Source organism: Acomys russatus, chromosome 18, assembly GCF_903995435.1.
Source record: "Acomys russatus chromosome 18, mAcoRus1.1, whole genome shotgun sequence".
NCBI classification, from domain to species: Eukaryota; Metazoa; Chordata; class Mammalia; order Rodentia; family Muridae; genus Acomys; species Acomys russatus.
Genome location: NC_067154.1, coordinates 19,552,787 through 19,568,279, shown reverse-complemented (window position 1 = coordinate 19,568,279; position 15,493 = coordinate 19,552,787). Strand labels below are relative to the sequence as shown.

Genomic DNA, 15,493 nt, shown 5'->3' with positions numbered 1-15,493 from the left:
GCAAACTTAAGAGGGGCTATTAACAAGGAAATACGTATTGGTTATGTGGCCTGTTCTGTACCCATAAACTTTCATTCAAATGGCTTAAAAATCGGCCAGTGAGATGGCTCCGTGGATGAAGATGCTTGCAGTGGACCTTAATACCCAGAGTTCAGTCCCTGCGATTCACACAGCAGAGAAGAGAACAGACTAAAGAAAGTTGTTGTCTGACCTCCACATGCATAAGCTCACACACACACACACACACACACACATGCATGTACACACATGCAAACATGCACAAAGACCCACAAAATAAAGGCAATACAAATTTTTAAAACTGATGACAGCTTTTAAGTTTCTGCCCATCTCATAAGACTTACAATAGAGTGTGAGGATATATAGGGAGTTCCCATGAGTTTTCCTGAGCGGTCAAGCCCCAAAATGCTGTCTCTATGCCATACAGTCAAATAATTAAAATAGAGAGCTGGAGTGTATGCTCTTAGCCTATCTACACTTGAAGTCTAACCAACTCACCTTTCCTACTCCCTCGTAAAGCCTTGGTGGGTAACTCCCAGAGCATGCCTGATGATCATGGTTAGGAAGCGATCAGATGAGCAAGCCTCCTTCTGTTCTGCCAGGTAAACTGCACAACCAACCACACCATAAATCATCTGCTCTCAACCCTGTTCATGCCAACTGTGCTTGAGACACTATACTTGTATAACTCGATTAAATGTTACGCAAGACAATTATATGATATAGAAATCAAGGGTTTTTTTTTCCTCTGTAGTCTGTTTAATAATTTCCAAAGATAATACTAGAGGGTGTAAGAGAACCATAAAGGATTTTAAAGATACACTTGCATTCAGATTGCTTGCGAGGTGATTTTAAATTATTTTCCTCTTGAAGAAACAAAATGTTGAGGAATCTTTTTGTGTTTAGGGGTAGCTGTGTGCTTTATGGAAGAGATGCCATGCAGAAAGATAAGTTGACCATGTGCAAAAGGGCTCTGGACTGTCTCACTTGATTGACAAATGAGCAAGCAGCTAGCTTAAGTTTACAATACTATGCTACACTCCTTTTCAAATTTCTGGTTTAGCTTTGTGTTCTTTTTTTTTTAAAGCGTTACACAGATTTACAGGTTTGCATCCCCTGTAAAACGTTCATTCTTATAAACTGTACAATTTGGTGTTTAGCCAGACTTTTCAATGTATTGCTTGGCTTACAAGAAGGCTTGGTGTATATGAAAATCCCTAAGAAGTTATTCTGTGCAATGAGGCCACTAGGCCTCCAGGAAGGTTATGTTTAAGCTTGAAGAGTATTAAGCTCACAGAAGTGTGTTCAAAGTACGACAGACAGCAAATGAAAAGAATATAGTCATGTGGCAGCCTTTACTTTACTTGGATGGCTGCAGAATACGGCAGTTTTCTTTCTTTCTTTTTTTTTTTTTTTTTCTAAAATGAATTATGCATCTGACTCATTTGTAAGATGGAAACAAAAAAAGCACAAAAAAGCATGCCCAGGCCTGATGCCTGTAAACTCTGTCTGAGTCAAAACGCGAATGGGCTGTGGGGCACCTACATGACTCTCATCAAGTTCTGCTTGTTTGGATGTGCAACCAGGATTGAGACGCTCTGCAGTAGTTATGAGATAGGGGCGAGAGTGTTGAGAAATGAGGCTCGGGCAGATCAGCTGTGAAAGAAACGGTATGCAAGCACAGCCTAACAACTTCCTTAACAACGTCGCTATTTTCAAAGTTTTGCTTGTTACTGCCAGTGCTATTGCCTGAAAGAATCTGAACTCTCATTATTGTGCGTGAAAACCAGGGAAAATGTTCTAAACTTGCTTTGTAAGTTAAAAAAAAAAAAATCCCATTTTGCTTAACATAGAACAACTTAACGCCGAGGTATGTTATGTCTGACCAGATGTGTTTTGCTTACCACGCAGGCTTCCTACAAATGTCCAATTTACGCACAGTCTCCTACCCGCAAAGTGCTCGCATATACTGGAGTAGGTTCCATGTGGGCTAATTACCTTGGCCTCTAGTCAAGTTGAGGTTGGTGCACACTTACGAGCACTCTTCCAAACTTCTTCAGCACTCACCTGAACACCGAGGAAAGCAAAGGGCCCTCTATAGCCCAGTCTACAGAAAATAGACATTCTCTCACAGTCTCAAGGCTGGCTATTTTTCCACTTAAAACGGTACTTGATTTTCATATTGTTGTTTATAAATAAATAATATTAAACCCTCGGAGGATAAAGGATCCCTAATGGTTATCGCATTGTCACCCTAAGAATGAAGGCATTCTGTCTTATTAAGGGGTATGTGTTTTTTTTTTTTCAAGGAGCTTTCTGAGAAATCTATGTTGTTAACATAAGTGAAAGGGCAGTCAAGGGTGTTGGGTACAAAGGAAAGCAAAGAATCAGCAAGGGGGAGGGGGGCATGAGAACCAACTAACTGTAAACTTTTTTAAAAAAGAAAGACCGACCAAGGCTATACAGAGAAACCCTGTTTCAAAAAACCAAAAAACAAAACAAAACAAAACAAAACAAACAAACAAACAACAAAACAAAAACCATAAAGTAAGAAAGAAAAAACTGAACAAAAAGTAAAAAAGACCAAACCACTCCCACACAAATGTCCCTAGAGTCCCCTTACTTGAGCCCCCGGATAGGAGGGCGCTAAAGGCTAACGCGTGACAGGCTGACCACACTGCTTGGGTCAGCAGATGCTTCTGGAGCCACCGGGGGCCACCAGGAAGGACGCTGCTCTTCTTCCGTTCCGACCGATGGCCTCAAAGGGCGAGCCCGCCGGGGTCCTCGTCGCCTCGGCTCCCTGCCTCAGGCGGCCTCCCCAGCCTCTCCAGAGAGTGCGGGCGCAGACCCGGAACTGCTGAGCGGCGCGGGAATCCCCCTCAGGGGGCTTGGCCCTGCGTCTCCCGGGCGCCGCCCCGCGGCCGCGGCGGGAACACCCGAGTCCTGGCGAAGGCCCTCGGGAACCAAGGCCGCCCCGAGGCGGGGAACTCAGTGGGGAGGGAGGGCTGGCGGGAGGGAGGGCGACTCCAGGCGACTCTGGGGTTCGTTCCCGGAGGCCGCAGCTCACACCCCAGCGGGCGGCCGCGGAGGAGAGCGCGGAGGGGACAACGCGGTAAGTCTGTCTGCCGATCCAGGGAGGCGGAGGGGCAGACCGGACCGCGTGGCGACCGAGGCAAGCTGAGCAGTTGTCACCCGCTCCTCTGAGGTCGCAGCCCTGCACAGCTGGCAGAAAGAATGAATGAAAGCTCTCGTGCCCTGAGGGCGGAGGGTAGGGCAGGCCTAGGCAGTCTCAGGGGTGAGGAGTCAGCAGGGGTGGGGGGCCCCCCAGAAATCCAGGGGCATGGGGTCAGCAGAGGGGGTGCTCCCCCCGGGACTGGGAGCACTGGCAGGAGGATAGTAAGACAGAGAATCTGCCAGTGTACAGAAATTGCCCCATCTGTGTTGCAGTGGCTTTTTGTCACGATCTTACATAGCCTAAGTATCCAAGTGTGGAGTACTGTGTGCATGTTGGGGGCAGCCTGTCCTATCGTTCAGCTTTTATCTCAAAAAATGAGATTCGTCTTTGCGGTGGACCCTTTTAATCCCAGCCCTCGGGAGGCAGAGGCAGGTGGATGGATCTCTGTGGATTCAAAGCCAGCCTGGTCTACAGAGCTGGTTCCAGGACAGCCAAGGCTACACGGAGAAACCCTGCCCCTAACCCCATCTACCCCCCTCCCAAAAGAAATTTGCTGATGCTGCTCATCCTAAAGGGGAGGCCTCAATATTTCAGGTGAAATGTGCTCTAATCTAACACAGGACGGGAATAAAGATATATCAGATAGACTTGACGTCCTAGAATTAAAAAGCAGGGCTTGACCTCGGTCAACAAGTACTTTTATACTTAAAATCTACTACAACAAAAACAAAGCACCCTTGCTGCTCTAGCAAAATATACCCAGTTTTTCACAAGGTAAAAAGATGGCTATGCTTTATTTATTGTGCACTGGCTTTTCTGGCCTTGTCTCTAGATTTATTTTGATTATCTTTGATACTGATGCAATTACTTCCTTTCCCCCCCCCCACCACAGATTTCTGTTGTATCTATAAGAAGACTGGTCCAATTTATTATTATTTATCATAATTTTTCTTTACAGCTGATTCGGCATAAAAATCTTCTTTGAAAAGAAGATTTGCTGATTGAAGGATGGCAGAAGCAGTCCTGATTGATCTCTCTGGTTTAAAGTTGAACTCTGAGAAAAACTGCCATCAGACCTTACTGAAGACACTAAATGGCATCCACTCCCACCACGCTCCCAAGGCCAAGTTCCGCTGCGTTATATGTTGCAGTAATGCCACCAAGGAAGGGCATGGTGAATGGGGTCTCTGTGGATTGGAAACAGGAAGTGGATTTTCACTTCTCATGGGAGAATTTGAAACTGTCAGCAACGCCAGCATGGCTGCCGCTTTGTATTCAATTAAACAAAAAATTGATGAAAAAAATCTGAGCCGTGTTAAGGTGATTGTACCTGAGCACAGGAAAGCATTACTGAAGGCGTTTATTGGTCAGCTCTTCACAGAGGTGTATGATTTTGAGTTTGAAGATTTAGAGGTAGCTTGGAGGGATAGCCTTTTGAAACCGCCCACCGAAATAAGTGTGACGGCAACTCAGAAAGTAGAAGACGTCCAGAGTGAAATAGAGACGTGCTTGAGAAGCCTGCCTCCTCTGAAAGGGGGCGTGACTATCATCACATCGCCCTTGATCCCAGGTACCTTCAACACCCTCGGTGCTTTGTGAAAACCCAGACTTTCCTCAGAAGTTGCTCACTTCCTTTTTTTTTTTTTTTTTTTTTCTTTCTGTTGACTCCTGTGGACTGCTGATTTTTTACAACATGGGGGGAGGGGCGGTTTATGACTTGTGGGTCAGTGGCCTCAAGGGATGACTTCATCAGCGACACCCCCAGGGTAGCAAATTTGCTCTGTGCAAATTTAGCTCTAAGCGAATCTCCCAAACCTCCTTAAGCAAAACAACAACAACAACAAAAATTAGACACCAGGATTTTTCTAGCCTGGAAAATCTTTGATGTAAAAATGCTAAAACCTCAACCCTTTGGGCATTTTGACAGGAGTAAAATTTCAAATAATCTTCCTTGGATAAGTAGTATTTCTCGTGAGCTCTATTTTACGTATAACAGACAGATGAAACCAAAGTACCCTTCAAAGAGCAGCAGTCCCCTAGGGAAGATAAACAAACAGCAGTGGGAACAACACACGGAGGTACAAAGTATTGCCAGAATTCCAAAGCGGATGAATAATTGCAGATTGGAGTGGCCAGGGAGAGTCTGGTGGGGAGACTGTCTTTTCTGTGCTGTTCAGTCTTTTGTAGAACACCTTTGGACTCTTTACCACTTCTCCTCAACAGACATCTTCATACATGGATTTACCACAAGGACAGGTGGCATATCTTATATACCAACTCTCAGCTCGCTCAATCTTTTCAGTAGTTCCAAACGGAGGGATCCCAAAGTAGTTGTTCAAGAAAATCTACGTAGGTTGGCAGATGCCGCAGGATTTAATGCAGAAAAGTTTTACCGAATAAAGGTAAATTTACGTTGTATATTTCAGTCTTCCAAAATATTGGCATTTTCACTGTCAGTGTATTTATATAACCTTTTAAGCGATTTAGTTTTTGCTTCTGGTGCTTCGTCTAACATAAAATAACGATGAAGTTAGTTTTCTCTACTTTATTTACATTATAGCCTAAAGATCAAATATTCATGTGTGTGTGTTCACACACATATGTGTGTAAGGATGTATTTCATCTCGAAAAACTCTCAAATCTAGAAGTTTAGTTACTTTTGATAGAGTATAAAACCACTACTGCCCTTTCAATATAAAAGAAATGTCCCTGAATGACCAGAAAAAAAGTTGGGCCATAATTTTTTAAGTGAAGACCAAGGAGAACTAGGGTCTAAACGAGGAGAAAAATCTGTTATACAAGAATTCTAGATTTGCTTGAGTCTAATAAAAGGGAGAAAAGATCACTCATTTGGTACTTTCACATTTCTATATAGAAAGTGAAACTTGCCCGTTGTGAGAAGTGCTCAAAGATTTACTTAGCTCTGACCAGGATGCTCACAACTTAAGAGTTTACTTTCCTATGAACAACATTTGCAGTGATATTTGGTGCTTGACCATTTATAGACGTGGATAGTCATACCACAGTTACCTAATTTTGTACCTGGTACTTTTAGAAAAGTTCATATATAAGAAGTTTCATTTTCAATACATTTTTGTCCTGTGTTTCGTGCTAGACTGACCACGCCAATGAAGTGTGGGTCATGGGGAAAAAGGAGCCTGAATCTTATGATGGCATAATCACAAATCAGAAAGGCGTCACAGTCACAGCTCTGGGCGCTGACTGCATACCGATCGTCTTTGCAGATCCTGTGAAAAAAGCATGTGGGGTTGCTCACTCTGGTAGGTGCATTTAATCGATTATGTAAGACTGTGTTAATTTGCAGTACAGGGTGATTTGTAATTTTTTTCCTGATGGGCATAAAAAGCTGTTAATTGTATTGCTTTGTAGTAGGGTGAGGACCGCATACTTTTACCATAGGAACAGATGTAAGGAACAGACAAGTCAAATTAGACGCATCAGAGTAGAGTTCCCTAAGTAGGTAGTGTCTTGAGATGCGATAGTCAGGAATCTGTGTGTTTAAGGCTGTCAGGGGCAAGATAATCCTGCAGTACAAATTAAATTGTCTTTAGTCCTTGAAGTTTTTTTTAATGTGCGTAAGAACCACAGCCTTTGTAGTAATTGAAGAACAGCTTTCCATGCTTTTTCCAAGCACTCTAGGGCGAGGCTGCCTCTGCCCGAGAATCCTTGAAGTCTGGGCACCAGGGAACAGGAGTGTTAGGATGGTATAGAAAGGGGTTCACAGAGAAAGGCAGAGAAAGGCAGTAAGACCAAAACAACAAAACACACATGCACACACTCACACACATACACACACTCACACATGCACACACTCTCACACACATACACACACTGATACACACATGCATACACACTCTCATACACACACACATGCACCCACACACATGCACACACACACACACGTACACACACACTCACACACAAACACAACATGCTTGTCTCCATCCATGAGTGGAAAACCACATTTAGTTTGAATAACTAACTGTATTAAATTGTGACTATCAGCTAAAGATAATATAAAGGCATTTTTAGATGGTACTCTGTGTCAAACTTTTAGAATTTCTTTTCTGAAGGAATTTAAAAACAATATTTAGATTATCCAGTGTTTATTCTCCTATGTAAAATGAGACATGATCTTTTGAATTTCATCTTACTTGTAAATGCTCTTTTGCTGTTCCAACTATAAAGAATCAAGTAAATTTCTTTTGACCTAGCTAAGGTAACAGAATTGGATGAGGGGTCAAGTTCACTTCATGACATAGTCAAAGGCATTTTAAAATTTGAATCTGAATTCAAAGGAAATATTACTTTTTAGGTTTTGAAACATTTATTCTGAAAATATCTAAGACTTCGTCAAAATGAAGGTGTAAATGTGAACTTCAAATCATTACTAAATTATCCATGAAGTACTATACAGTTGAAAGCATTATATACTTACTGAATATCAGCTAGTCTGAACTCCTTCTATGGAAATAATTTAATACGATATTTTAAACTAGATGTGCATATGTGACTATGTTTGTGATAGTAAGAAGATAAAAGAAGGTTTCTGAGGAACTGAGAAGTCCTTGTATGTGTGTAGAAAAGTATTGACAGTCATCAAAATATCTGTACTAAGTTGTGTTCTTATGAAAATTACTACCTACATTTTCAAAGGTGTCTCAGATTCATGATGTTAAAAATGCAACGTGTTTTTCCTAAATCCTTTTCTACCACATAACTTCCCTGTTTTTGTTATTGAGATCATACATACATATATATATATATATATATATATATATATATAATCATTCATGGTGTTTTGGCTATTTGTCTTTTCCTCCCATTTACCAGGCTGGAAGGGTACTTTGTTGGGTGTAGCTATGGCTACTGTGAATGCTATGAAAGCAGAATATGGCTGCAATTTGGAAGACATTGTTGTTGCTCTGGGCCCTTCAGTTGGACCTTGCTGCTTCACTCTTCCCAAAGAGTCAGCACTCTCATTTCATAACCTGCATCCTTCGTGTGTACGACAGTTTGATTCACTGAATCCCTTTGTTGACATCCGAAAAGCCACCAGGTGGGTTTGATTTCAACATGGTGCTAAAAGTTTGATTATTGCTTATTGTTTCTGAAGTGAAAATTACTTTAGAGAACAGCCAGTAACTCCCCCCAGACAATTCGGGAACAAACATTTAAGGAGCTGACACCCACACACATGGAAAAGCCCATTTTAAATGAGGCATCTATTCTGTGTTTTTATCGCAGATAGTTTCATGACTGTTACAGTTCATTGGCTTCTAAGTAAATTTCAAGTTGATCTCTACAGAAAACTACTTAAACTTTGTGTAGAACGGCTGATAGGTACTTTACTTCACAGCTATTGTTTAGGTTAATTCTCCTAAGACATAGAAACTGTAAGAAAGTTGAAAGTATTCTCTTGTCTAACTAACTAGAAAGCATTTCTTGTAAAATATTAGGTAGCATAAATATGCAACTACTTATAAGGGGTTGTGGTCCTATACTTTTTGAGTATGTGAATTGGCTTTTTAATCTCTGTTTTAAAATGCCATTTGTACAGAAAAAAACAGATGTCTGAATTGAATTATATTCCTGTTTCAGTCACCAAAATGATACCCGTAACCCTGCCTCATTAAAACATGAGTAGAAAGGATTCAGTAAATTGAAGTTGATTCCTAAATGTGTCTTGTGATATAAGTATCACTAATTTTTATTCATGTTTTGTATCGGAATTTTTATGAAGAAAGTTTTCTGTGAAAAGGAAATAGGAAAAGAAAGATGGGAAAATTAGCTGACTCTAAGGTACACCATGTCTGAACCAAATGAATTTTGGACACAAATGCTCTGTAACTTGTTAAATTTCTTCTCAAACAAGCATTTAATTTTCCTCACACTATCCCAGAGCCAGCACATATGTGCAGGACAGGGTGGAACACCGTGCAGCTCATATTGGAGCTTTGGTGATCAAAGCTACTGGTTCCTGAGTAGCCCCTGCTGTACAGGGAAAATAGCCACATCCTCTGTGCTGAGGTCTTCCCTGGAACGTGTCCACACAAGTACAAATACCTTTTCCATGTTGCTTTCACTAGCAGTAAAATAAACTCCTGCTGTCTTTTGAAAAATCTTTATTCTAAGGATTCTTCTAGAACAAGGAGGAATTCTTCCACAGAATATTCAAGACCAGAAGGAAGATCTTGACCTCTGCACATCCTGCCATCCAGACAAGTTTTTCTCTCACGTCCGTGATGGCCTCAACTTCGGTACACAGATTGGCTTCATATCCATTAGAGAATGAGGTAGGCAGCCTCCTCCATAGTGTCTCTCCCTCTTCAGTCTCTTTCCATGGCCCCTTCCTTCTCTTATCCTTTTAGCCTTTCCCTGCCTTCGTTGAAAAAGTAATGTAGAAATATTCCTTCCTCCCTATAAGAATAACCAAGTCTTAATTTTATTTGTTTGTTTGTGGTTTGGGGTCTATAGACAGGAGTTCCCTGTGTAGTTGTGGCTGTCCTGGAACTGTGCTTTATAGGCCAGGCTGGCCTTGAACTCAGAGATCTGCCTATCTCTGCCTCTCGAGTGCTGGGATTAAAGGTGTGCATCACCACTGCCTAGCTCAAGTTTTAATTTTTAAGTGACAAAATAATATTTGGAAAAGCTCATTTTCAGCTACGTACTCTATGGTGAATAACATTCATTTCTTTTCCTAGTTCATGAAGAATAATAAGGCAGACTCATGTTGAAAGTTTTAAAGTAATTTAGTCTTTAAAAAAAAAAAAATCCTGTATAAATAAGTCTTTGTCTCGGCTGTGTACGTGCTGTGTGAGTGTTCTGTTACCCCATCTTTACCCCCTTCGTTATTTTTGTTTTGTGAAAAAATGGATTAATATTATAAAAATGGTGATCCTACCAAAAGCAACATACAAACTGAATGAACTCCCCATCAAAATTCCAACACAATTTGTCACAGATCTTGAAAGGACAACATTTGGCTTCATGTGGAAATACACACACACACACACACACACACACACACACACACACACACACACACAAAAAAAAAAAAAAACCAGGAATGCTAAACCAATGCTGAATAATAAAAGACCTGCTGGACGTGTCACCATTCTGGATTTCAAGTTGTACTACAAAATTATAATAATAAAAACCACATGGACACCTTGATCAATGGAATCAAATTGAAGGCCCAGGCATAAATCTACACACCTATGGGCATCTGAAATACAAACTGGAAAAAAATATAGCATGCTCAACAAATGGTGCTAGCCAAGCTGTACGGCTGCATGTAGAAGAATCAAAATAGATCCATGCTTATCACCCTACACAAGAATTCACTGCAAATGGATCAGATGCCTCGACATAAGACCAGATACACAGAACCTGGTAGAAGAGGAAGTAGGGACTAGCCTTGAACACATTGGCACAGGAAAAGACTTTCTGAACAGAGCACCATTTGTACAGGCATCAAGGTCAACAATTAATAATCAGACTTCATGAAATTGAGAAACTTCTGCATGGCAAGGCACTCTAACAGGCAACCTACAGAATGGGAAAAGATTTCACCAACTCCACATCTGACAGAGTGCTAATATCCAACATATAGAAAGAACTAAAAAAAAAAAAATGATTTAAAAAAAACCAAATACCCCAACTAAAATGGGTACAGATATAAACAGATAATTCCCAATAGAGGACACTCCAATGAATGATAAAAACTTAAAGAACTGTTTAACATCTTTAGCCATCAGGAAAAATACAAATCAAAGCTGCTTTGAGATTCTTACACCTGTCAGAATGGCTAGATCAATCACACAAGTGACAGCTCATGCTGCTGAGGATGTGGAGCAAGGAGAGCGTTCTGCCTTGGCCGGTGGGAGTGAAAACTCTTATAAGCACTATGGAAATCACTCTGGCAGTTCCTCAGAAATATGGGAGTCAATCTACCTCACGATCTAGCTATTGCACTCTTGGGCATATACCTAAAGGATGCTTCATTCTACCACAGGGGCACTTGTTCAGCCATAGTCACTGCTATTCTAGTCATAATAGCCAGAAATTCGAAACAACCTAGATGTTCCTCAACAGGAGAATGTATAATGAAAATGTGGTATATTTACACATGGAGTATTACTCAGCTGTTTTTAAAAAATGGCATCATGAAATTGGCTGGCAAATGGATGGAACTAGAAAAAGCATCCTGAGTGAAGTATCTCAGACGCGAAATGACAGATGTGGTATTTGCTTATATGTTTATAATAGCTGTGAAGGTAGTGATCAGCAAGCTACAATCTATAGAACTGCAGGTTTAGGTGTAGAGTAAAGGACTAGAGAGAATAGATAGATCTTGTTAAGAAATGGAAACAAAATAATAAATCTATGGATGGGGTGGGTGTGGAATGTGAGGATCAAGTGGGGAGGGGGAAAGGAGAGAGGGATGTGGCAGAGAACACAGGAAGAGGCAACTAAAATGAGGCATTTGAGAAGTACGATGGAAACCTAGTACAATAGAAACAATAAAATATGTACATATACGAAGGCCATCTAAATGAAATCACCAAATGATGGGAGAGCAGAGTCCCAGTGGCCATCGCTTGTCACTATCATCACTAACTGAAGCTTCCAGTACTCAGATTTGGGTTCCATCTAATTGGCTTGTTAGCCAAAGGGGCCCCCCACAGGAATCCCCAAACAACCCAGGCCATTGCCAAACTTTAGATTGTTCTCCACAAGCTGACAGCAAGGCCCAACTGTTGAGGACAACACCCACACAGCTCATTAAGAATGGAGATGTCAAGCCAGTCCTTACATAGAGAGGGCCTTCACCCCTGTGTCCCAGTCTTGTTGGTACAAGAACGTACTCTGCATGCTCTCAAAAAGAAACATAAACACCAAGACAGCTGCAAAAACTGTCTCGACAGTGGTGTATACTGCCCACAAGAGGTGCTGGTGCAGTGGTGGCACGGAGCTTGAGGACTAATCAGTCAGTCGTTGATTTGACTTGAGGCCTACTCCACAAGATGGAGTCAATGCCTGACACTGCTTGGGTGACCAAGAGCCTGAGACTAGATAGCCCAAGGACCTAGGGTGAAACCAATAATACTTGTCTAAAATGGAAAAAAGAATGTGATAAAATGACAACACCTAGTGATATTTGGCTAATACTCATAGACTTAGTGCCTTGTTCAACTGTCATCAGAGAAGCTTCCTCCTGCAGCGGATGGGAACAAATATAGAGACCCGCAGCCAGACATTGCACAGAGTGAGAGACCTTGGGACTGTCAGCCCTAAGTTGGATGTCTCCATCAAAACCCTCCCCTCAGAGCTCAGCAAACCCCAGGGAAGAAGGGGCAGAAAGAGTGTAAGAGCCGGAGGGGATGGAGGACACCGAGAAAACAGGGGCCTCTAAACCAGCATGATCAAAGCTATGTGAACTCACAGAGACGAAAGCAGCATGCACAGAGTGAGTGGGTCTTAGACTCTTGTGTCCTGTCTTGGGCTCTTTTCCTTCTGATGGTCTGTCTTATCTGACTTTGATTTGATAGTTTCTGTTTTATCTCATTATATTTTATTTTGTTATATTTTTAAGAATGAACAAACAAATGAATTAATAAATGAATGAAAAGTTAGATACCAGGTTTTCCACTAAACTGTCTCTTATACCTGCTGGGAGAAGGAAAATCAGTTTTCTCCAATGGAGTGACACTGGGTAAATCAATTATTCCAGGACAGGCCTCATGTTCAGTAATTAACAGGCATATAATTGGACTTCATAGGTAGGTGTGTGTGTGTGTGTGTGTGTGTGTGTATGTGTGTATGCACTTATGTGTGCTTTTATTTGGTTAAAATATGCTGGGTATTTGTTTTTTTCTTTTTTTGATGTCGTTTTATTTTGTTTTCTTGTATTTAGGGGGGTTTGTTGTATGAGTTTTTGTTTCTTTTATGAGAAAGAACTTAAATTTTGGTGGATAGGGAGGCGAGGAGTATCTGGAGGGACTTGAGGGAGGGGAATAATAGGATCAGAATGTATTTTAAATAGTCTTAAGTAATAAAAAATATATAATACAAACTTTTACATAAAGATTCTAAATTATGGAATAAGAAGTTAAAAATACATAAACTAACTTTTCAGTATACAAACTAACTTTTGCCATATATGGTAAAGTTGGAATTTTTCTCTTTTTAAAAATTTATTTATTCACATTGCATCCTGGTCATAGCCCTATCCCTCTTTGCTTCCCAGTCCCACCCTTCCTCTGTCTCCCCCTCCCACCTTCCGTATTCCTCAGAAAAGGGGAGCCCCCTTCCCATCTACCTCAGCTCATCAAGTTGTATCAGGACTGAGTGTGTCCTCTTCCCCTGTGGCCTGGCAAGGCAGTCCTGCCAGAGAGAAGTAGTCAGAAAGCTGGGAACAGAGTCCATGTCAGGGACTGTCCCGCTCCCCTTACCAGAGGACCCACACAAAGCCTGAGCAGCCCGCTGGCTACATCTGTGTAGGGGGCATATGTCCAGTCCATGCATGGGCCTTGATTGGTGCTTCAGACTCACAGGCCCCTCTGGGCCCTGGTTAGTGACTCTGTTAGTCTTTTTGTGGAGCTGCTGTCACCTCCAGGTACTTTTCTCCTTCCTCTCGCTTTCCCACAAGGCTCACTACACTTTGCTCAGTGTTTGCCTGTGAGTCTCAGTGTTTGTTTTGAAACACTGCTGGGTGGAGCCTCTCAAAGGACAGCTCAGCTAGGCTCCTGTCATGTGTATCTTTCTGGGGCCCAGGTCCCTCACTCAGGATGATTGTTTCTAGTTCCATCCATTTGCCTGCAAATTTCAAGATTTCCTTGTTTTTAATAGTTGAGTAGTATCCCATTGTGTAAACGTACCACAGTTGTTTGTTTGTTTGTTTGTTTGTTTTTTATCCATTCTTCAGTTGAGGGACATCTAGGTCCTTTCTAGATTCTGAGTATTACGAATAAAGTTGCTACCAGTCAGTGCTCCCATTAAATGTTGTTTACATCTGTAAAACAATTTCATGATAATCATTTCGTAATGACCCCTCAAGACATACACAGTATTTTTCTACAGTTTAACTCAATTGGTACTTTTTTTTTTTTTTACTCTTTACAATGTCTTTAGTTTTTAATGTACAAAAACATTTTAATGTGCTTTATGATTCTTACGTTGATATTCCAAGAACACTAGTTAGGAGCTCATGTTTTATTTCCGGGTGTTTTACAGGTTCTTGACTGGAATTTTGCATAAACGTTTCCTGCATCCTTCCACACTGACTGCAAAAGAAAGTTTTAGCTTCTTGATCTATATAAAACCAAGAGGATTACAGAAGAGAATTCATCTTCAGGATATACTTTCTGTTACCCAAAGCCCAATGATCCTGGCTTAATTCATGACAACCCTTGAACGAATCAATGTGGTGTAATTCCTAAAGTTTGTTCTCAGCGTTTATCTATAAATCAAGACGAGGTCTGCTCTGTTCAGTGTTTGGCAGATGCCAACTTTTTTATAGGACAGCGAAGCACAGTGAATCGGAATGAAGACAACTTTTCCATTTGAAGCAAATGTACTTTGGGAGATAAACATTTCCTTTTAAATATATACTTTTAATTACCCTATAAAATACCCACGGCATTTTCAAACATCATGTTTTTGCTGCTCCTTCCTCCTCTTCCCCTCCTTTTCCCTGTCCTCTTTTACTCCCAGCAGGCCCTCTTTTATCTCATCTGTTCTGTTAGTGACCCTCTCGCTTCCTCATCTCATGTGTTCTATTACCCTCCCCTCCTCAGTCCCCCCTTTCCCTTCTTCTGTTCCCTTTCTAGTTTCAACACCTGTATCCACACTTACACCCACAAATATACATATATATGCATGCACATATATGTGTATGTTTACATAAACATTAAAGGTTAGGAGATATATATGTGAGCGCATACATTGTTTGTTATTCTGAGTCTAGATTATTTGGTTCAATAATTCCAGATTCATCGATTTTCCTACAAATTTGATAATTTCATTATGGCTAAATAAAATAGTTTGTGATATATTGTATTTTTGTTATCCATTTATTTGTTGTTGAACATCTAGGCTAACTGCAAATCCTTGCTATTGTGACTAGACTAGCAGTAAATGCGCATGCCTACAACTCTTTGTAGCAGGATACAGTCTTTGGGGTGTATGCTGCCCAGAGGCAAAATAACTGGGTCATAAAGCTGTTCTATTTTTGTTTTGTTTCTTTTAAATATATTCTTTTGGGAATGTAATGCA

At 41.1% G+C, this 15,493-nt stretch overlaps 1 protein-coding gene across 2 annotated transcripts; it reads left to right on the top strand.

Annotated features, from left to right (window-relative positions):
* Positions 1-4,130: 4,130 nt before the first annotated feature.
* Lacc1 (laccase domain containing 1) lies at positions 4,131-14,694 on the top strand. Of its 2 annotated transcripts, XM_051160854.1 has the most exons (6): positions 4,131-4,763; positions 5,417-5,595; positions 6,309-6,474; positions 8,048-8,273; positions 9,350-9,510; positions 14,453-14,694. In XM_051160854.1, the coding sequence occupies exons 1-5, from the start codon at positions 4,202-4,204 to the stop codon at positions 9,507-9,509; spliced, it is 1,293 nt and encodes a 430-aa protein (XP_051016811.1). In that variant the 5' UTR covers positions 4,131-4,201; the 3' UTR covers position 9,510; positions 14,453-14,694. The 2 variants fall into 2 exon arrangements, with proteins under 2 accessions (XP_051016811.1, XP_051016812.1); XM_051160855.1 differs by lacking the exon at positions 9,350-9,510.
* Positions 14,695-15,493: the final 799 nt, after the last annotated feature.